Source organism: Desmodus rotundus, chromosome 10 (assembly GCF_022682495.2).
Source record: "Desmodus rotundus isolate HL8 chromosome 10, HLdesRot8A.1, whole genome shotgun sequence".
In the NCBI taxonomy this organism is placed as follows: Eukaryota; Metazoa; Chordata; class Mammalia; order Chiroptera; family Phyllostomidae; genus Desmodus; species Desmodus rotundus.
Genome location: NC_071396.1, coordinates 8,814,697 through 8,837,190, shown reverse-complemented (window position 1 = coordinate 8,837,190; position 22,494 = coordinate 8,814,697). Strand labels below are relative to the sequence as shown.

Below are 22,494 nucleotides of genomic sequence, written 5' to 3'. Positions count from 1 at the left end.
AGGCCACATCATCAGTCAGTAGTTCATGGGTTCAGTTTAATGTTATCAGCCTGAAGTGTCCACAGTCATGCAGAGAGAAATTTGAGACACATTTTTCATGTTGGTGTGTTCTGAAAAGAGACCAGTCTCCTGATACTGATAGAAAAGCTGTGGCCCCGACAACCTGGGGGAGACCCCAGGTCTCCTGGGGATGCCCAGTCTCCACCCTCATTGCCCCTGAGTCTCCCATCCACTCCTGACCCTTGTGTGCCATCCAGGCAAGTAGTAATATTTGCAAACCAGCATCTGTGTGATGTGCCCTGATTATCCATCGGCCTTCAAGTTCAAAGCTCATTCATGTTCATGGGGATTCAGCAGCTTTCCAGGTTCTCACCAGGGCCTTTCCTGTCAGCTTTCCCAAACAGCGGCGGGTGCGGACGCGGAGGCCCTCACGGACTCCTGGGAGGCCCTCTCCCTGGACACCGAGTACTGGAAGCTCCTGCTCAAGCAGCTGGAGGACTGCCTCGTACTACAGACGCTGCTGCACAGCAGGGCCAGCCCGCGCGCCTGCAGGGCGTCCGCGCTGCCCACGGAGCCGCTGCCCAGGCTCTCCGTCAGGAAGCTCCTCGAAGGGGGCAGAGGTAACCTGAAGTCCGCTGGAGCGTTTCTGTCGATATGCCTGTGTTTTGGGGGTGCGGGCTTTTATTTGTTTTTTACAGAAATGACGGAAAGAATAAGGAAAGAGAAATATGCTCAGATTTTAAATAGCCCACCACATACATCTTCTCGATCTTTTCAAAGTCCGCTCTTGCCAGTTCCCTGCTCAGGAACCCCCACCCACACCCTGCAGCCTTACAATGGTCAGAGGGCCTCCACGGTCCCCACTTTCCAACTTTGTGTCTGGGTGAGGCCACATCCTCCCTGTGCACCTCGCCCGGCACAGCAGAGCCCAGGGGATGGGGTGCGGGAGCTCATAGGAGGCTCCAGACCGGGCCAGGCGGAAGAGGGGTTTGCGACATGTAGCGCCCCTTCTCACCAAACACCTTGTTGGCTCTGGGAATTAGTTATTTTCATAAAATATTAGCATGCAGTGGGGTTATTATTTTTATTTTCAAATGAATATATGCAACTTTTTTTTAATATTTCCTCCATTTTAATTTCTCTTACCATAAATATTGATATAGCCCATAAGGTAAAGTTCTTTGGTGCTCTCTCTAATCTTTAAGCATTTAAGGGGCTAAAGCTGAGGCTAAGAAGTTCAGAAACTGCTGGAACTAAGTGTAAATTCCAAAGCTTGCTCTCCAAGAACTGCTGACTTTGAATCCAACCCACTTTTCCATTTCTTCTCACTAGATTTCCATGCCAATTCCCATCTCCAGGTGTGAGCCCGAGCTTGCTCCTCCTCCACTTCCCCATCCTCATTCTGATGTCTTCTCCTGGACCTCTGAATCCCAAAGCCTATGCAGCTCCAGTGCTGCCTCCTCCTTTCGGGGAGCCTCTCTCAAGCCACGGACTGCAGCTTTTCTCCTCTCCCCCCCATTTCCACAGGGCTTGGTTCCTCTTGTCCGATGCACGAGTCCCTACCGTCCTGGTCACCGGGCTCGTGTGCTTCCATCTCGCGGGACCATGGGCGTGTTATGCCTCCAGGGACCTCCTTGGTAGCCCTTTCCTTCCCAGAAGCTCTGTCAGGCGCTGGATGCTGCACTGACGTTTTTCTGGGTTTATAAACACCCAGGTATCCGTAGATGTTTTACTTAGTTTCCTCACTTTTGTGTTCTTTGTAAGAGATGAAATTTTCCGTTATAAACTCACTGCGCCCCATGCTGCCGTGTGGTGAACGGGTGCGGACGCCATTTTCACATTAGTGGGAGCAGCACCGTCAGGGCCTTGACTGTGGACTGAGAATCCGCCGGTGACTTGGAAGCCACGTGTAAGACATTAGGTCGCCCGGCACACGGCTCTCACATATGTTCCTGATTATTGTGGCTTTCCTGAGTCCTCCTTTTTGTGGAAACGTTTACATTTGAGTCAAAAGAGGAGAAAGACTGAGACAAATATCTGGGAAATTACAGAAAATGTATAATTTGTTTTAGATAATAAACAGGACTCTTCACTTTGAATGTGGTCCTGTTTGCATTTGTAATTTTTTGGACTGTGTTGATTGCAACATGGAATATAGCAGCATGTTGTAGAATAACTATGGCTACATTTTGCCCCTGCGTAGACCAGATACACAAGTTAGGTGACTGTTAAAAGTAACACATTGCCCAAAGAAGCCTAAGCAGATGTGCTGATCCATCTGTTTTCACTCGTGTTTAAATGCAAGTGTTTTAAAGATGCACTCGTCCTTCGTTGGTGAGCTGTGAACGTAGGAGGAATGTGGTACCCGGACACATGTGCATCTGCATTTACATGTGCCAGATATCGTAGGCGAGTCGGAAGATGCCCTTGGGTAGCAGGTAGCCCACTTGCCCTCACAGGTGAGGGGGAGGTAGGTAGTAATACGCTGTGAATCTCGTGGGTTTGGGGGTCACTTTCAGGCTGCAAACCGAATGTTGGCGCTTAGGTCTCGTCCTCGGAAATGCCCCCTTCTGCAGTCACTGCAAGTGTTCCTTTTCTCTCTCATCTCCAAACTGTAGGTGGCATTGCAGACAGTGTGGCCAAGTGGGTATTTAAACAGGACTTGAGCCCTGAAGTGTTAAACCTGGCTAATAAAGAAAGAGATGCAGAAAACCCAGACGAACCCAAAGAAGGTACTCACAGGGGTTTATTGGAGGTGTCAGCGGCGGACGTGGACTTGGGAGCCATACCAGGTAACACTAACAGGCGGAGAGACAGGAACTCCGGAGAGGAGGCTGGCGGGGGTCCGGAGGCGGGACTCAGGCTGTGCTGTCTCTGCCTTGCAGACCTGCTGCGGGCCGCCTACGAGCAGTTCCCGTGCAGCCTGGAGCTGGACACACTGCACGCACACTGCTGCTGGGAGTGCGTGGTCCAGTGGAACAAGGACCCAGAGGTGAGACTGCACGCTGCCTGGCCATGGGGTGCACCCTGTCTTCCTGCGCACGACGCGCAGTTACCTAACTCATTAGGGACGTGGGACTTTCCCCTTGGGGCATCTCTCTCCTCGAACTGTGCTAGGCCTTTCGTCCATTATCCCTCACAGTCCCCACACTAAACTCGAGTGTGCGGGAATCATCCTTGTCCTCGCTGTGGAACCAGGGCTCAGAGAAGTGGTGTCCCTGGCCTGCGGCACCCTGCGGAGGCAGTCGTGGGGCTAGGACTGAGCCCAGGTTCCTCTGTGGGCTCTATGGCCAGTGTGGTTTCCTGTTCCTGGGTTGTGCTAAGTGTATTTTTTAATTGCCTTTTGAAGTCCTGCATGAGACAGCACCTACCTAACAGAACATCGTTAGCACGGTCATCATGGTAACCACCAGAGTACCTATCGCCTGATGCCGGCGGAGGGCCTGAAGGTCACGTGTGTCTGGGTCCGCTCACTACGTCTGTCTGTATGTCTCAGGAGAAAAATCAGCGAGGCCAGACTGTGCACAGAGTCGGCCCCAGGGTCCTCTCAGCTCTCTGCTCAGGCATCCTCTTCTACTACTTGTGGTGCCCGCACCCCCCGGCCCGCACAGCCTGGAAGTGGTGTGGGCCTGGGTGGACCCCTCACTGGGTCTCCGACCCTGTGTTTTCTCCCACGGCCCTCTTTCAACGGTGGCGCCGACCCTTCAGGATTGAGGCCAGCAAGCAATAAGACAAAAAAACACACACAATGTCCGTCCCTCCTGGCCGGCACTGTCCTTCAAGCAGGCCTCCTGCATCAGTAGGCGCTGACCCTCCCCTTGAAGCTGGAATTCCTCCTTTCCTGTCCTCAGAACCGGCTGCACTTGTGAAGAAAGATCTCATTAATGAACTAACTCACGGTAGTATGTTAAGGGTGATATGCCTCCTTCCTCAAAAATGGCCTTTAAGATGCAGTCACTTACTTATTCAAGGAAGACATTTCAAAAGTAAGTGCTTTAAATGGAGGTGTGGTCTGGTCAGTGAAACTCTGAACAAAAAGTGATTTGGGGACAGGGGAACTCTGGATGCCCTCAAATCCCCCCTTCCATTGACGCCACTACCTCCTAATCACAGGCCTGCCCCTTAAACGGGATACCTTTCCTATGTGAAAAAAGCATGTTAGGGCTTAAACAAGGACATCATAATTTCCAAAATCTGAAGGAATCCATTCCAGGCTCTGGTCTAAGAAAGTGACATTTAAGAGAAACGCTTGTGCCACAAGCTCTCACTGACCAACCAGAGGACACAGCCGTGTTCGGGCCCCTGCACTGCCAGGGAGCAGCTGCGAGGCCTTCGGGAACGGCTGGAGCCCTTTGCCCTTGGTGTTCTCCTGAAAGCAAATGACCTGACAGTAGCTGTCTCGAAGGCTGTAGCACTTTCTGGAGGAGACCCGCCTAGTGCCTGGCGTGGTGACTGGTGGTGTCGTAGTCTGTTAATTACTACAACTGTGTAGTGTGAAATGAATGAAGCGGCCGCTGTTCTCGCTTGCTCAGGGTGTCCTGTTAGCTGTTTATCTCCTTGCACCATCCAGCCCCGTCCCAGTCCCATTTCACACACACAGCTCTGAGGGGCTCAGAGCGCTTGTCCAGTCTCTGTGCAGGCTCCAGCTTGTTTGGCAAAGGTCTGGGGAGTTTCTGGGTGGTTCCGCTGCTGGATCTGAGTTTCAACGTGTGAGCCACCTTGGTTGGAAAGAGTGGAACTGCAAGCATCCCCTCCAGTTTCCCGGTTTCCCCTCACTGCTACAACGTCTGCTGTTTGGCATTGATCACCCACATCCTGTGTCCTTTACTGATACTTCCGATGTAGCCCCCTCACTGGAATGTACACCCAGGGCAAGGATTTGGGTCTGTTTTGTTCACTTTTTATTCCTGGCGCCTCGGACAGCCCGGTGCATAGTAGGTGCTCAACAAATATTTGTTGAGTAATGAATGATATTTGCAAAGAAGTAAATCCATTGTTTCCATATGTGTGTGAAGTTCAAGTATTTGTTGGAAAGAATGCTGCTCTGATGCACAAGTCCCAGTCAGCTTTGACTCAGATGGCAGCACATATGACCTGGAGGTTCCTGGAAATCAGTCAATTCTATAGGTGACATGAATTTAAGGGAGACATGACAGCATCTTATGAAAAATTACTTCTGACCCAGTACTTCCGTATTCTTATTGCAATGTTCTTATGTAGCTTTACACGGAAATGTATGTAAGAAGTCTGTCTCCACTTGTATTTGAAACCCCTACTGAGTGATACTTTGTTTCTCTTTTCTCCCTGCATGTAAGGAAGCACGGTTTTTTGTGAGGTCTATAGAGCACTTGCAGCACATCGGCAACGCGCATGTTCAGCACGGTAAGTGAGCAGGTGTTAAAAACGCACTGATTCAAAAGGCAAGAATCTTGACATTCCTATCCTCTTACGTTTTCATTCGATGGTCCTAACACACACACACACACACACACACACACACACACACACACACACACACACAGAGAGAGAGAGAGTACCGGCTTGCTTCCCTGCTTGGAAAAATGCTGACCAGCAAAGCGAGCGGGTTTGCAGTAACAGTCACCCGTGTTCCCCGCCACCCTTCCCCAGGCCGACTGCTCCTCCTGGGTGTAAGTAAGGAGACTATTATGCGCGCATGCTTCACTATTTATTTCTTCTCCTGGACCACCTTCGTGTGGGTGGCATGAAGTCAAATTGCAGAAGTTCTAAAATGTCTCCTTTTTCATGAAGAGAACTTGAACACTATTTTACTCATCTTTTTTAGATTATACCTTCTTCCAAGGAAATAAGATTTTAAAGTGACTCACTAGGGAAGTTTGACCTCTAGAACGCTCTATCCTTACCTATCAAACTAAGTTACTGCTGACTTCCGGCCAGTGCTGTACTTCCTCACGTTCGGACTTGGTGCCCAGTTTGCACACCGGCTCCCGGCCCCCTCATGGCCCCTGCAGGCCCGGCCGCTGGACACGGGCAGCTGTGTGGGTGATGCCAGCTGCGTGGGTACGCCAGCTGCAGGCGAAAGGTCCTGCTCGTGCTGCCTGGTTCACAGCTGCTTCAGAAGTCTTCATTCAAATGCCATAGTTTACTAAATGGGAAAGTATAAACCCCATTTTTTAAAAATATATTTTTTGTATTTTGTTTTTTAATATCTTTTTTTACCTACCACTTTATTTGATGGTTCTGTGTGAGATGAATCAGCTGAGGGAAGTTGGGTTTGTTTGCAATGCTTGGCTGTTGTGAACGAAGCCGGTCTCAACACTCTCGCTGGCACCTCTGTGTCCATCTCTGCAGTGGAGCGGCTGGGGTGCGTGGTGGGAGCGTGATGAGCTTTAGTGCATACTGCCAGTTTTCCGGGTGGCTTTACCAGTTGGTTATCCCGTCAGCACTGCAGGAGCCTGGTCTCCAGCTGCTTCCAAATCCTCGGCAGCACTTGGTGGTGTCACTTTTTAAAGCTCAGCCTTTCTGTGGGTTGTGTAATATCTTTTTCATTTTAACTTCTCATCTTTCATAATGATGAGTCTTTTTTATAATTATTGGCCATTTGGATATCCTCTTATGCAGACCAGTTCTGTTTTTTGTTACAGAATAAAGGTTTTTACTAATTTTATAAACACTCCTAAGCAAACAGCCATGTAGTTCTATAAGCTTAGGGAGGACGGTCGTCTGTCCCGCCCACGGAAGGGAAAGGGCGCAGGCCTCCATCTCCGTCATGTCCTTCTCTCGCTCTAGGTGTTGCTCTGATGATGTGGAACACGTTCTTGGTCAAAAGGTTTTCTGCGGCTACGTACTTGATAGATAAGGTAATTTTACCTCTCGTGTGCTGGCTTCTGATTTGCTCCCCTTAATTGATGTTAGAAAGGTTATGTACGCTGGAACTTGTTCATCTTTTTTTTTTTTTTTTTTTTTTGACACATTTGACTCCAGCTCAGTGCGATGTAGGTCCCGTGGCTGGCTCTCTGGTGACTCAAGTAGGAGCCCCAAACCCTCGCCAGAGAGCCTGCCACTGTGAGGACCTCTTCTCCCGAGAGATTGGGACTGGAGGCCGGTCCCCGCAAGGACTGGCACTTTGTTTTAAACTAAAACCTGCAAGTGTACTCTTCCTCCCTGAGCTTGGGATGCAGGGCCAAGATCTGTTCTTGGAAAGGGGTCGATTGTAGCTCTACTGTGGTTTTCCTACGTGAACCTCACCCGTAGTCCATTGCCTGTGAGTTCTCGGTCCTGTTTCTCTTTTGCCTTTTTAAAGATTTTATGTATTTTTAGAGAGGAAGGAAGGGAGGGACAAAGAGGGAGAAAAACTTCCAAGTGTGTTTGCCTCTCATGCACCCCCACTGGGGACGTGGCCCACAACTCAGGCATGTGCCCTGACTGGGAATCGAACCTGCTACCATTTAGTTCGCAGGCCGGCACTCAGTTCACTGAGCCACACCAGCCAGGGCTCAATCCTGTTTCTTTGAAGTTGTGGTGTCATCTTAGTGCATAATCTTTAGATTTTTATAATTTATCCCCTAATTGTTGCAGTTGTTTTCTGTATCTAGTCCAGGAGACCTAGGCGTTAGCTACTCTCCATAAATCTTTATAAAGCATTCAGCGTTATCATATAAACAGCTTCCTCTTTCATCACTCACATTTACTCAGTTGCAGTTACAATTACAGTCTGTACACCCTGTGTAAGTAGGTTTGGAAAGGGTCCGAACATGTAAGCGTGTAACTCGGGTGGTGGGGCAGAGGCTGTCAGCCTGCTGGACAGGCCCCCTGGCCTCAGGCCCCGTGCTGGGGTGGGGAGCCACCTCAGCAAGAGGTGATGAGGCGAGGGTCCTTCGTCCCGGAGTCCCTTCTTCCATGTCACTGCCTCCTGTGAACTGTCCTGTCAAGTAACGCTCCCGAAGGCAGGACTTTGGCCACTGACTCTGCTGCAGTGAGCAGTGCGGTCTTCTCATTTGCCAAACCCAGGCAAACAGCAGACTCTCTGAGCTGCAGGTGCAGCTCGTGCTTCAGATTGTCCCTTCTTTCCAGCCCTCTTACAAGTCATTATGTATCTTTATTGACTAGCAGGATTCTTTGCTGCTCTGTGTTCCTAGCCTGAAAGCCTTAAGTTTGGTTTTGAGTTTTAAGGCAGCCCAGTTATTTGATTATGCAAAGTAAGAACCAGACTTTTGAGTTTTCTACTTCAGTAGTTCAAAAATATTTACTTCTGAGAAGGACTGTTTGTGAGCCCAGGCCGATTTTTTTTTCATAATATGTTTTTACATCCCACCACAAAATTATTTGCCTTATGGTTGGTTGCCACATTTATTTTTAGGTGTACTTACGTCTTTAGAATTTTGTTACTTTTTCCTTCCTGCACCATCGTGATGCCTTTTAATTTGAATTATTAAGTAAATACAGCATTCCGTTTCCGTTTGCCTTAGGTCGGAAAATCACCGAAGGATAGGTTGTGCCGAAGGGTAAGTGAGTCTCCTTATCTAAACGTAGCTATTAATCCTGCACTTGAACTGGAACCTCATTACCTGCAGGGGTGAACTTTGCCTTTTACCATCTCGATAACGTATCAGAAGATAAGAAAAATGGAAAGAGAATTCTGTACTAGGGAAACTGCTCAGGAACTGTGGCCAGTTTGCATGCACCTTTGCAGATGGTCACATAGTGTGTTTCAACGTCCACCAGACGTCCTCAACTTCGGACCGTGGGCAGGCGGGTGACGCGGTGCCGTCGCTCTATATTTTTGCTGCCCTTCAAAGGAGACACATATAATGGGCCATCCACCATCAAATTGAAGTGGATTCGCGGGCGGTGAATTTGATCGACCTCTATGCAATGATCCGGGTAGAGAGAGAGTCGGAAATAACATTCCAGTCCACGAAACTGGCTTCTGCTCAGAACTTTGACATGTTCTTATTACAGATATCCCGAGAAACACTGGGACATACAAACCCAGCTGTCACAGACCCTCAGTCTTGAAAAGTCTCCATGGTTGAAGACTTCTGGTGTGTGCCTCAGAGGGTCTTTCCCACTGTGGTTCATGTAGGCGCATGTCACATGCACTCAGGCTGAATCACTTAGGGACGTGAGGGGTCTATTGGTTGTTGGTTTAAAGAAGATCGTAGGTGAATGCAGTGGCCCCTTGGACGGGCCCTTTAAGGGAGTCAGCAGGCGTGATCTGCTGCCCACAGCAGCATCCGGTGTTCAGAGGGTTCGAGTTCTGTTCAGAGGGCTCAGTTCGGTCCCTAAGGGATGCTCTGAAACCAGACCAGGTGGTTTGCTCAGAACTTTCCATGTCGGACCATGATTATGTGGCTACCGACGGCCTGTCCCCTGTGAGTTCTGGGACAGTGAGCGGCAGTGGAGGGCTGCAGCCTGTGGTGAATGATGACATCATGTCTTCACAATGCTCCCGGGACACTAAGTTTTAAAAGTTGGTAGTACCATGTTTTTTTTAAAGCTTAATTTTAACGTCAGTTGAACCTGAAGAAAGGCATCAAAATATGCTAATGCCTTGACCCTTCTGTCAAGAATTAGCAAGAATATGCTAATTCTTGCCCTTCTGTTCTGTGTAGAAAGGCAGGATTTTTGTTCCCCCACCCCCATAGTAATGGTAGAGTTCTGCTGCAGGAACTAAAGATGCTCCTTTCTGAAAACAGGACGTGGGCATGAGCGACACGGCACTGACCTCCTTCCTCGGCTCCTGCCTGGATCTCCTGCAGACGCTGATGGAGGTCAGCGGGGCGTTTTCCTTCCCAGTGGCCTGCACTGTTACATAGTTTGAAAAACCACTGGACTTAAGAACTACAGATATATTTTCATGTGTTCATTTCAAAGTTTTGACTTAAGTCTAAAAATAGTGATGTTTCTTACTAGAATTTGAGTTTTTAAAATTATAATCGGGGGGGGGGGCGGTATGGGGACAAGTAGGGGCTTGCCCTTTGCTACCAGTAAGCTCATTACTATGTAAGATGTCTGTGAGCCGTGATTCCTCTGATGCTGACCGGTTCTCCGTTCTCACACGCTCAGGCAGATGTGAGCAGGGACGAGATGCAGGCACCTGTCCTGGATACCGAGGACGCCTGGCTCGCTGCCGAGGGACCAGTCTCGATCGTGGAGCTGGCCCTTGAACAGAAGCACACCCACTACCCGCTGGTGGAGCACCACTCCGTCCTCTGCTCCGTCCTGTACGCGGTGATGCGGTTTGCTCTGAAGGCTGTGAAGCCGCTGTCGCTTTTTGACAGCAAGGCAAGTACCTGAGGGCTCCAGAGCCCCGTGGAGCAGGGCGCTCAGCAGGCGTAGGCAGCACAGCTGTCACTGGGGGGCTCCCTGCCCCGTCAGAGCCCCTGGGTGCCAGGTGGACCTGGGACGAGCCGGGGCTCCCACCGCAGAGGCCGGTGCTGTCTGCTCTGTCTCCCATCTGCTTCCCAGGAACTTCAACCCTATTTCTTGACACTCTGCTTTGGCTCCTCGGACACACGTTTAGTCTCAAACAAGGTGGTTTTAAATAGTTCGGTATTTTAAAATGGACTGAGTACATACTATTTATTAGTTATCTTTTACTGCATAACAAATTATCCCAAAACTGAATGGCTGAAAACAAGAGTTTGGACCCATATTTGTGGGTTGAGAACCTGGGTGTCTCTCCTGAGTCTCCGGGCACAGGAGGGAGTGTGAGCGAGCACACAGGGCAGAGGCCACCGTCCTTTTGTGACCTGCTCTTAAAAGTGACCTGCTGTCACCTCTGCCTAATTGTTTGCTAGCAGGGAGTCACCAGCCCACCCATGAGAGGAGGGGCTCCGTGGGGACCACCCACGGAACTCTATAATGGTTAAACAAAGTCCTAAAATGCTCTTGTTCAAGGAGGAAAAACTGAATCATGAGATATTCTTAAGTTATTTTTAATCTCTCTCCTCCCCCCAGTAATAATCCATACTCATGTTTCCTTGGTCTCTTCTCTCTCTTTAGGGGAAAAATGCGTTTTTCAAAGACCTAACTTCAATACAGTTACTGCCTAGTGGAGAAATGGATCCAAACTTTATTTCTATACGACAGCAGGTAAATCAGTTACTAGGTTTTGTGTCTTGGGGAAAAAAATAGTAAAGTAAAAATCTAGCTGGCCTTCAAAGGATGACCATTCCAGAGTGTTCTTGAGAGCTAGTTTACCTTAAAATCATGTGTTCGTTGTGGATAATTAGCCATTTCTAATGGAAAAGCCCTCTAGCAGGAAAACCTTAGACAAGGTTTAAGGAGACATCCTAATATATCATTGCTGTATCTCCTTCTCCCCTTTCAAGTTCTTACTGAAAGTCGTCAGTGCAGCTGTCCAGGCTCAACATTCGGGCGCAAAGGACAAAGACACCTCAGAAGAGGCACCAGCCACTCCTTTTGGGAAAGACCAAGACTGGCCAGCTCTAGCCGTGGACTTGGCCCATCACCTTCAAGTTAGTGAAGACGTTGTGAGAAGGCATTACGTGGGGGAACTCTACAACTATGGAGCCGACCACCTGGGAGAAGAGGTACTCACCGCCCTCGGGAGGGTAACTGTGCCTGACTGGTGTGAACTTGGCAGTGGGAGTCAGGGACCCGTAAGCCTTCTGCTTTTCCTCTGTTAGAACCTCTAGGCACAAAGATAGAGGAATGTTAAAATACAAAACATCCCGTTTGATGCTTAGTAAAGCTCCAGCGTGCCAGGCCTGTTCTCCACAGAGGGGCCTGGCAGTCAACAAAACAGACAACAGCTTGAAAAGGACTGGCACACTCACGCTGAATTGAAAAGTTAGGTGATGGCAGAAGCTGGGAATTTAAATGGTTTGACTTGGGTGATATTTTGGTTGCACAGTTGACCCCTGAACACCACAGGGGTTAGAGGAGCTGACCCCACGCCACTGAAAATCTGTGTATAACTTTTGACTCCCCAGAACCTAACCACTCCTCACCTGCCATTGATCGGGAGCCTTACTGATAACAAACAGTGGATTAACACCTTTTGTATATTGCCTGTGGTGTATGCTGTACTCTTGCAGTACGGTAAGCTAGAGAAAAGGCTGTTATTAAAACCGTAAGAGGAAATACACGTAGAGCATTTACTGGAAAAGTCCGCGTGTAAGCGAGTCACACAGTTCAGTGCCGTGTCATTCAGGGGTCAGCTGTGCGCGCAGCCCCAGGTCAGAGCCGAACCAGAGCTTTCCCGGCGGTGCCTGTCCTAGGGTGCGTCAGCCTCTTAGCTCCCACTCAGAGCTGTCCACCTTCCTCCCCTCAGGCCATCCTCCAGGTTCACGACAAGGAGGTCCTGGCCTCCCAGCTGCTGGTGGTGACGGGGCAGAGGCTGGCGCACGCACTGCTCCGCGCCCAGACGAGAGAGGGCATGGAGCTGCTGGCCAGGCTGCCGCCCACGCTCTGCACGTGGCTGAAGGCGATGGTGAGTGCTGTGGCGTGGGTGACCCCGGAGGTCACTGCATGTTTCCTCAAGTGCACAGTCAACAGCAGCGAAGGAGGGACTGTATTACTGGTTTAATTTACTTCCCTCTGAAGAAAAGCATTTCTGTTAGTGACAGTTACTGTTTCGGTGCATGCAACTGATGGGTCATTTTTGTGTCCTGCTTGTAGGACCCCCAGGATCTTCAAAACACAGAAGTGCCCATTGCAACAACAGCCAAACTAGTCCACAAAGTAATCGAGCTTCTGCCCGAAAACCATGGGCAGTACAGTTTAGCCTTACACCTCTTCGAGGCTGTGGAAGCCATACCCTTCCCTCCCTTAGGGCCTGGTCTATGACCCCGTCTCCCCTGTGTGCCTGGCACACCGATTAGCGCATGGTGTTTTATACAGCGGCAGCTGGGCTTCACGGAGGGAGGGTGTCTTTTTTTTTCTTTTGTAAAATGAATTAAAAAAAATATATATATATATATATATATATTACTTTTAAAAAGTACAGTCCTGGCTAAATTCCACTCCTTTGGTAAAATACAAACAGATATCAATTATACTATTAACTACTCATACAGATGTTTTACTGTTCATTTCTAATTCAAGCACTTAAGTAGCTTTGTTGTTGAATTTTGCTATTTAAAATTGGTTGATTTACAGATTATGTTCTTATTATAAGATTCTATATTTCCTACTCAAATGTTATTGTTCTGAGGAAATTTCAGTGTGGTCATGTAAACACAGTCCCATCAGTAAGGTTAGAGAAACAGCCCACTCCCCCGTCACAACTGTTAGGAAGAGGCTTTTCTCTCCCCGCTCACTCCCCTGCTGGACGGCCCCCTGGAGCGCTGGAAGCTGGCGGGTCCCCTCCCCAGAGGGTATTCGGCACCCTCAGAGGACAGTGACCTTGGAAGGAATGATGTGCTCAAGATCATCACAGTCGTCAGAAGGGACATGTAATAGAACCCTGGACCTGGTACCAAAGTACCTGTCTGTACTTGCCAAAGTTGTGAGCCTGAGATGCGGGCAACACGGCAAAATCAGTCATAACCCAAGGTAAGATTTGGTTTTTGCCAAGGTTCAAAGCTGTATCCACATTAGGTAATTAGTTGTAAAAATGTATTACCTTGTAAAACTTATGTTTTAAAAAAAGCAAAGATGCTAAAAATTTAAGTCTCACTTTATTTTTCCTACAAGTGTTTCGAAACGCCTGCTTCTGAGACTTGCTAGTGGTGTGTATCTGCTCTTGGCAACAGTGTGGGAAATGCGTAGCGACACTACAGCTCTAGCAGACCTACCTCACAGCCGGGTGAGTCGGGAGCACAGACTGCGGCTGCTCTGTGCCCGGCAGCGGCTGGAGCTGCGCGAGCGCAGTGGTCTGACTACACCCGAGTTGACCGGAGCTCTAACGAGCGCCGTGAGCTCCGCAGGCACCAAGTGTTTTCTGCGGTCTGTCTCTGGAGTGTAGCCATGCAGTGCCATTACTGACCCCTGTCCGGGACCGCAGCTGTCACTCGTGATACAGAAGTCTGTTTCTGCACCCCCTCGTGAGAAGTCCACTCTAGCAGTTGTACGAAGTTGAGACAGAAAGGAAAAAATGAGGAGATCCCAGTGTAAATTCTTAGCTAAAAGGTCATATCCAAACAAGGACTTCCCTGTCTAAAGCGGAGTTACTGTTTAATTTAGCATACAGTAAACACGTAGGATGTCCTGGGTCTTTGGGGTGCGGGCCCGTAGTCTGATGGAGGCGCACACGGCACAGGGACAGCCACTGGGCCTCCTCCTGAGTCCCCCGCCCGCTGCCCCACCCAGAGACGCTCACGTGGTTTCCTGTGAACGTGTCTGGCTTCAGATAGTCGGTTGTCATAAATGTCCTAAAAGGTTGGTTCTTTCTGTGATTTTTCTACACATTCTGAAAGTAATTATAAATTTTGGAAGGTGGTTCAAAAACGTGGAATTATAGGCATTTTTAAAGATTAAATCCTACTTTGATTCCATATCACTCAAGGGAGCGGTATCTATTGAACATTTTAGCTGATAAAACTGGTTTAACACACAAGCAGATCTGAGGATTGCGGAGAATAAGCGGAAATAGGGCAGAGAACTGTAGCAAGTCACCGAGTCTCTGTTAAGTACATCGGTAATCCTAAAACTTAGCACTCACAGAATTTTAAATTTGAATTCTGAGTCATAGGGTTAAGAAACAGCTAAATATTTTACTATTCCATCAAGGGCTTTTAAAATAAAACTAGAAATCCGATCGAAGAGAGGCAAATCAACACCTCTGGGCAGGCAGACCTCGCCTTACTGCATTCCAGATGCTGAGGTTTTACAGACTGGAGGCAAGAGCATCAGAGGAAGGATGGCGACCGACTTTAGTTAGCACTCTGCTCGCTTTGTTGCGGTGGTCTGGGCCTGCCCTGGTCGCCGAGGTCTGCCTGCACGCATCCTGAAACGAGGAAGGGCCACAGGTACAGGTTTGATGTCGGGTTTGATGTCCAGTGGCTCGCTCTGAAACAAAGGGCCTGTTACACTTAGCTGCAGTTGCTGCTGGGAGGCCAGCAACCAGGAGCGATTCCCTAGATCCACACCCCCACTCCTGTCCCTCCTTAACAGTGAGACATGGGGCGCCCCTCACATCCCTCACATCGTTTCGCATTGTCTAGTGCAAAACGAAGACAAATGTTCCCTAATCGTAACTTCGACATTACAGGGTGGGTTTAGATGTAGACTCCCAAGAACCAGCATAAATGCACATAAAGAGGAATAGCATCAGGCTTCCAAATGCTTCCTACCTTTGCAAAAAGAAAAATAAGTGGAGAAAAGACTTATTTCACCTCAGTTATAAAAATTCACCTTAGCTCACATTGTTACATTTAAATTGCATTCTTTAAGAGAAAATGATTAATTGCAATTTAAAATCACGGAAATCTCAGATTTAATGATACTAAACTTACATGGATTATAACGTTCAGTTAGAGGTTGCTGGGATTCATTTAATTTTTAAGAGACAAACACTTTTAAAGTGCGGAGAGCCCCAGGGAAAGCCCTCCCTCACCCCGGCGGGAACAGACTTGTTGGACTTACAAAAGTTGGGTTTCTGCCGAGGAGCAGTTGCTGTCCCTAGGAAGATTTTAATCCAATACCGAGTTGTTTATAAAATCCTCTATTATCTAATGTAATGTACTGTAAGTAGTGAAATTCTGTATATACTGTTTTGTGTCTGTTCATTGTTGTGAATTTATGTATATTAGTGAAATAAATTTTCGGCTTTCATCTTGTTTCCTTGACCTTCATAAATGTAAGTACATACATCTGATGTTCCTCCCGCTCTTGTTTGAGAGTAACAGGTTTAGTGGCATGTTCATTCTAATCCAACCGGACGAACTAGCTCTTCTGAGGAGCTGGTGTTCACTGGTCAGGCGGGATGCGGCTACCCTGGTCATCTCTCAGATGTGCTGGCCGTTCCCCTACAGAACCACACTTCCCAACTGCACCAACGGCTTCAGTGATTTTCCAAAACGCCTTTATTTTTGGACATTATAGAACTTAAGTACTGCGTCAAAAGGGCTTATGAAATATAAAACGTTTCCTGCTCCGCCACACCTGACGGTGAGCGCGTTCCGTGTCTGGTCCTGCGTGGGCCCATCGCGGACGGAGCAGCGTCCGTCTGCAGGTATGTGTTTCTGTGTGTACATGTACATATTATGTTCAGCTAGTTACAGGAAAACCTCAGCATTCCTACTCTGACTCTCGTCCCCCACCACGTACTCTCCCACTCATGACCCGAGTCTGGGGTTCCTCCCAGCGTGGCACACAGTCCACTCAAACCGCAGTCGGTATCGCCGGGGTCTGCTTGGAGCAGTGGTTAGCGCCAGAGGGAGGCGCTACGTCCCACCCACAACTTCTGCACACCGGGGACAGAGCGTATCTGAAGACTCGGCTGTGTACTTCCAACAACGAGGGCATTTTTCTTTGGTGGTTGGCGTGACAATTACTTTATACGAAGACTCTTCACGAATATCACCACCTGTGAGTGAAAAACACACATGTATCTGCAGGCGCTGCTTCAAACTCTCTCCTTCCTGCCTGGGCAGAGCTGGTCACATTACCGATGTCACATCGCATACACAGCAAGACCGCGGAACCACACGACAGCAGGGAGTTGAGGAAGCCAAGGCCCGGAGAGATGCACTCATCGCCCAGACTGAGTTCTACGCCTGACTCCGCAGAGCGGGCCCTCCAGCTCGGGATCGAGCCCAGCTCTCCTGAGTATGGAGCTGGAAAGGCAGTGTAGCTCAGGAATTTTGAAAAGAGCCAAATTACAGGACAACAGCGGTGCCTCCACTTAAAACATCGTGGTTTGTACACAAGGAAATAAGACTTTCTCCACTGTTAACACTCTTCGACCTCAGAATGGTAACATGGTAGAGAAAGTGAATTCTTTTCTAGTCACTGCACCAAAATGTTACATTCACCTTTCCGAGAGCACATTAAACCAGGGCAGTCACCACGTGGTCAAGCAGCCAGCCCTGCCACCTCCCACCAGGACCGAAGCTGCCCGGAAAGACAGGCAGCACCACTTTCCCCGGGACCTCTGCATCATTCCCTTCTCTCCCCGAGTCCAGCAGTGAGAATGGGGAGGGTGACAGAAACACCTAAGAGAGGCGCGTTCACAAGAGGCCACTGCAGGGATGAGCTCACACCCCGCCTTTGGGACTCCTCTCTCGGAGTAGCTAAATAACATTTTAATTCGGGCTCTACACAAGACATTTCAGAGTCAAAGCTGGGGAGGGTGGGCAGGCCTGGGCAGGACTAGGACAGTGGGTGTCCCAGGAGAGGGCCACAGAAGCCTAACAGGAGTGGGGGAGGCTGGCTCCACATGCAATGACGACTTCTTCACAGCACGGGAAACCCCTCTTCCAGCCCTAGCACCATGTCCCCAAGATCACTGGGTGGGACACTTTTGAGAGCCGTTTCCACGGAAAGCTGCCGTCAGAGATGACTCGCTGTCCTCACTTGGTTCTCCAGCTAGGCCCTGCCCTCTCACCTCCTCCCTGCTTACCTTCCAGGTTGATTAGGAAGGTCCCTGTGTGCTCGGTGGCGTCCGCAGGCATCACCTGTGGCTCCTGGGGGAGGAGAGTGGTCCGGGAAGCCATCATGAGCTCGCTCAGCTGGGAGGTGCTGGAAGTCTCCTCAGCTTGCAGCATCTGAAATCAGTAGGCACGTGGAAGTTACCACCCAAATTAATTTTCACCGTAAACAGGTTATTGACGGTAAATTCTCGTATCCAGTGAGAAACCCTTTGTACCATTCCCTCCTGATGTACTAACATTAAAACACATCAATTCTTCCTAGTTCACAAGGTTTGAACTGAGAACTTCTAGTCGATGGTATTTATTGAGAATATACTCTGGAAGCTCTTCACTTTGCTGGATGCTAAACACCCGTGACTTCTAATTGCTACGAAACACCTGCATGGTGTTTATTATACCTGCACGGTGTTTATCTCCTTTATAAAGGAGAACCAGGCGCAGAGAGGCTGACCTGCCCAGCTTTCTTGACCACTCCATGGTGCAGCCACCACCCAGCCCAGGGCCTCTGGCTCCAAGGCCCACACTCTGCCTGGATCACGCCTCTGACACTGGTTGAGGGGCTGAGACGCCCTCTCACGGAGACGGCCATCTGAGCAAGGCACATCTGAAGGACGCCGAGCCAGGGTGTTTGATAGGTATGTTCACATTTTTCATTGTCATTCTGATCTTTAAATGAGTGTGTGAGCTCACACAGACACTCCTTTAAAAAAAACAAACTCACGAGAGAGCAGACTCGGAGAGATTAATTTGGTTCTAACAAATCATGCAATTCGTAACTGTCCGAGCCGGGGGTCCACCTGGCAGCTACTTAGTGTGACTCCTCGGGAAGATACATTCCATTTTTAAGAAAGTATTTTCCCCACACGAGCTGCACTCTTTCCAGCTTGTTGCTCAGAGCTTGTGAGGTCACAGGCAACGTGACTCGCTGGGGAACCCGGAGCTGGGCTGCTTGGCGTCAGCGAGGTTGCGGCCCCCATGGTGCGTCTCCTGGCTCGTAAAATGAAGGAGTTGGGACTTCCCAGCTGCAAACTTGAAAATGTTAACATAGTACCAAAATTCTCTTATCTGACTAACTGTCTCATCTACTAGCTATTTCAAGCCTCCAATCTTGATCAATTGTAATATTAAAAATGTAAATAGAGCTTACCCACCAAATAAGATGGTCATTTTGGGGGGAAAATGACACCAGTAAAATGTAAAATATATTTACGGCCAATTCTTTCTAAGCATTAAAATTACAGACCAATCTTGAGTCAGTATGTTAAGCTCTAAGCCCATCTGGCCAATCAACCTCTAAATCCCAAGAAGAAATATTTCATGGAACTGTAGAGAAAAAACAAACGGTGAATACTTTGAGATCACATGATAATCTGCCGGAGCAAATGAATTTTTTCCAGAACTTGGAAAAAAAAATGGAAATCTTGTTTTGGATGTTTCAAATCTGGTCCAGACAGACAAAATTCCCAGAAAACTACACCCTTAACACAAAACTCCCGATTTTTATGTATCCCAATACTGCTCCCATGGACTTACACGCCATCCAAACAGCCCTGAGGCCTTCCACTTCAATGAGAACTTAATTATACCTTCCCTGTCCTGACACACAGATTTTTCGGCAAATTTCCAGTGAGACTGTTGGTACCAACACCCTTTCAAAAGGCACAGATGACTGCCGACCTCTATTATCTCAAAGAGCAGCCCGGGCTCAATGACGATGGTGACCTCGTACTCAGCGGCGTTCCGGCCGGGGATGCTCCCGAGAAACGCATCTCTCATGGCACATGCGCTCTCCACCGCCTCCTCCAGCCCAGGCTTCTTCCAGATGGAACTCGTACTAATCCACCCGGTACGAAAAACACTCCTGGGTTCTTAAAAATAAAAAATAAAACATCCCACTAATTTACATACATTCTAAACTAAATATAAGGCTCTAACTATTAGATATTCACTGTGCATGGGAAGGAACAATTGTCAATTCAGGTAATGGATGAAATATTATGGAGCCACCCTAAATGCTTTCAAACACGTGCGCAAATATTTGGAAATGATGCCAAATTGGTAATACTTCCTCCTCTTTCTAAACTTCCATAGTTTCTGATTTTCTATAAGTTCAGTACAATTAGAGGAAAAACACTATATTAAAAATACTAAAAAGCACTGAACTTTGTTTTAATAAAATTTAATGTATTTCTGACATTTATAAATATTTAAGAAAAAATGCTTTCTCAACACGGCCCAGTTGCTAGCATTTCAGAAAGCACTCGAAGGCTCCCTGAAATCCACCCTCTGCAAACAGGTGCGGAAGGGACCGAGGTGCGTCCCCATAAACCTTTCACTGCAGATGAGAGAGTGCCCCTTATATGAAGAGCATACAATTAGGAGTTGCACCCTCGTCACCTTCCTCACTTAAGAGACAAATCAGCATTCTTACCTTTAGCATAAGGTATGTGCTGGAATACCTCCTCAGCCAAGTGTGGAAGAATGGGCGCAAAGGACCGAACCACTACATCCAAAATTTCAGCCAGGGCCGTCTGACAGGAGCGTCGCTTGGGGTCACTTGCGCTTTCACAGTAAAGCCTGAACGACAACAACTTCTCAGCAGCTGACACCGCTGTGTTCTCATTGCCGCGGCAGGCCCCCTCTCGGGTGGCGCTTATTCTTACAGTGGCTAATTGAATGGGTCTAATCGTCTTCAAATTAAGTAAGATATTCTATCGTAGACCCTCCATTGTTCTTTCCAGGTGTGACACCCCCCCGCACCCCTCTCCCCGCTCCTCAAAAAGCTAATGGAGTCCAGACTACCGGGTCAAAGGACAGTCAAGTTAGTTGACCTTTAAATGTGCCTCCCCCTCAAGCCTTATGAGCTCCCCAAACAAGATTCTGTTCATGACTCATTAGCGGCTGCTATTGGGCACTTCATCAAACACAGCACAGAGCACATTACTGCTACTCTTTTCCTTCCCATAACCACACTGGGGTGGGATTAGCTTTGCCACTTCACGGGTAAAGAAACAGACTGGAGGATGCACTACTCCAAATCGTAAAGCTAGGAAGAGGCAGGGCAAAAACAAGCAGCCTTCACTCCACAATCCAAGTTAGCAACCGCCCAGCTGCCCACCGTGCTCACAGCTGCGTGCCCAGCGTCTGCCAAGCAGAACGGACACTCCGGAAACGCTTGTTAAGTATTTCACCATTCAGCCATACGTACCTATCTTTGATTATGCTGAAATAAAAGTTAGAAAGCTCTCTGGTGTAAAAGGCTCGCAACAGCCGAACAACTTTTCCAAAATCGTATTGCTTGTAGGAGTCGGTTATCTAGGGAACAAAGCCAAACACGTTTGCAAGCTGGGATAAGCAAATGGGAAGGCCAGTCATTAGCAAAACATGTTCCTTCTGAAAATATGTTCCCAAGGCAGACAAATACAAAACAGGTGACGGGCAAAGCGCTTGGGCCGGGGTGGGGGGTGGCGAGGGGGGCACATCTCCCAGACTTGACTCCTGGTTCAAGTTCGACTGCCCTGAGAAAACACTGAACCTGCTGCTCTGGGAACTACAGGAGAACGCTCATCAAAGGAACGGATCCGCTTTTACGTGATGACACCACGCCATTTGAAAGCAGCAAAGAGTGCAGGTCACCGCTGTGGCCTCACTGATGCCTGGAAAGTAAAACTGGCCAAAAATCTGCGCACCTGCTTTGACTTACAGGTACATGGAGCACACACTTCCAACTTTTGAGTAACACAAGTGATCCGTGTTTATATATAAGTGATAAAATACCTTACAAGACACGGAAATACTCAGTTCAGTTATTTCTAGACTTTGAGGGGTATATCTGCAGGTGAGCAAAGTACAACTCCCTTCCGGCTGGAGGCATATTCAATAATAGACCTGACCCCGAGAGAAACTGTGGTCTGAGAAGTCGGGGCCTATTGTTTCCATGAGGTAATCCTCTCGTCTTCCGAGAGACTGGGAAAGAAATCATCAGACTTTAAACCTCAGGTCAGCCTTGGAACGTGTGGAATTTATCGAGTAGAACTCTGCTCAGGGCTGTCGTGAAGTCTGTTCCTGACCTCCTAGTAAAGTCGTCCCACCTGCATGCACATCACATTTCAACATGGAATGGTGCTGGTCTCTCCCTTTTCCAGAAGCTCCCTGCTTCCCACTCACCTTGCCTGCTAAGCCCTGCAGTAAGTGCAGCATGTACTGGTCTATGACGTACATTTTGTTAGCAGGGAGGGAGTCTGTCTCTGGGTTGAAACCAGCCACGTTTCCCAAAAGAAAGCGGAGCGTATTCCTAAGCTATTGGGGAAGGAAAAAAAAAGACAAGCAGTCAAAAAAAATTTACAAGGTTGTAAGTTCTGACAAGATATTTTATTTCTCTACAAGTACGTTTTATATCCAACTCATGTTACTTTCTTAATGGGATACTTTTAAAATAACACTCCTAAAGGAGACTACAAATGCAAAACAAGGAAACAAAACACAATTCATTTTAATAGCCCAGGTTAAGAAACAACCCCTGGACTTTACACGTAAAGAGTGGATTTTCATTCCATTTCTTTCTAAGTGTAAGGCAGTCACCTTTCAGCGCCCGTTTGCTCACCTGTGTAGGTGAAAAGGGTAAATGGAATAAATGTGAGAGGTCGCTGAGTACATAAAAAGTATATAAAATTGTCAAGTGTAAGAGCATAAACAATAAAAAGTAAATCTTAAATATACAAAATCAGTATTTCGCACACTATATGCTTAATTATGCAGTGTTTTTCTTCTCTTTAGTCCTCACGGATACAGAACAGTAACTAAAGTTAACTTCTTAAAAAAAAAAAACCCGACAGTTTGCAGTAGACATTCCTTAAGTATCTGTACTTATCTATCATTACTGATACGTAACATTAATATTGTATCAAAACCTTATGAAAATGAGGGCTGACGTACAGGGTCTGTTTGACTT

At 48.1% G+C, this 22,494-nt stretch overlaps 2 protein-coding genes across 2 annotated transcripts in view; one reads left to right on the top strand and one right to left on the bottom strand.

Moving 5' to 3' along the window:
* RAB3GAP2 (RAB3 GTPase activating non-catalytic protein subunit 2) overlaps window positions 1-15,723 on the top strand; it is a 51,349-nt gene extending 35,626 nt beyond the window's left edge. Inside the window, exons 24-35 of the mRNA XM_024576126.4 lie at window positions 392-620; window positions 2,619-2,792; window positions 2,886-2,992; window positions 5,316-5,382; window positions 6,769-6,839; window positions 8,448-8,483; window positions 9,678-9,752; window positions 10,048-10,266; window positions 10,987-11,076; window positions 11,316-11,537; window positions 12,281-12,439; window positions 12,628-15,723. Of these exons, the coding sequence (XP_024431894.2) occupies window positions 392-620; window positions 2,619-2,792; window positions 2,886-2,992; window positions 5,316-5,382; window positions 6,769-6,839; window positions 8,448-8,483; window positions 9,678-9,752; window positions 10,048-10,266; window positions 10,987-11,076; window positions 11,316-11,537; window positions 12,281-12,439; window positions 12,628-12,795 (1,617 nt within the window). The 3' untranslated portion in view covers window positions 12,796-15,723. The remainder of the gene's footprint in view (window positions 1-391; window positions 621-2,618; window positions 2,793-2,885; window positions 2,993-5,315; window positions 5,383-6,768; window positions 6,840-8,447; window positions 8,484-9,677; window positions 9,753-10,047; window positions 10,267-10,986; window positions 11,077-11,315; window positions 11,538-12,280; window positions 12,440-12,627) is intronic.
* A 233-nt stretch (window positions 15,724-15,956) lies between these two features.
* Window positions 15,957-22,494, bottom strand: part of IARS2 (isoleucyl-tRNA synthetase 2, mitochondrial) — a 33,748-nt gene continuing 27,210 nt past the window's right edge. The window contains exons 18-23 of the mRNA XM_024576127.4: window positions 21,711-21,842; window positions 20,752-20,858; window positions 19,975-20,120; window positions 19,221-19,411; window positions 17,513-17,657; window positions 15,957-16,477 (exon numbers count right to left, since the gene is read on the bottom strand). Of these exons, the coding sequence (XP_024431895.2) occupies window positions 16,335-16,477; window positions 17,513-17,657; window positions 19,221-19,411; window positions 19,975-20,120; window positions 20,752-20,858; window positions 21,711-21,842 (864 nt within the window). The 3' untranslated portion in view covers window positions 15,957-16,334. The remainder of the gene's footprint in view (window positions 16,478-17,512; window positions 17,658-19,220; window positions 19,412-19,974; window positions 20,121-20,751; window positions 20,859-21,710; window positions 21,843-22,494) is intronic.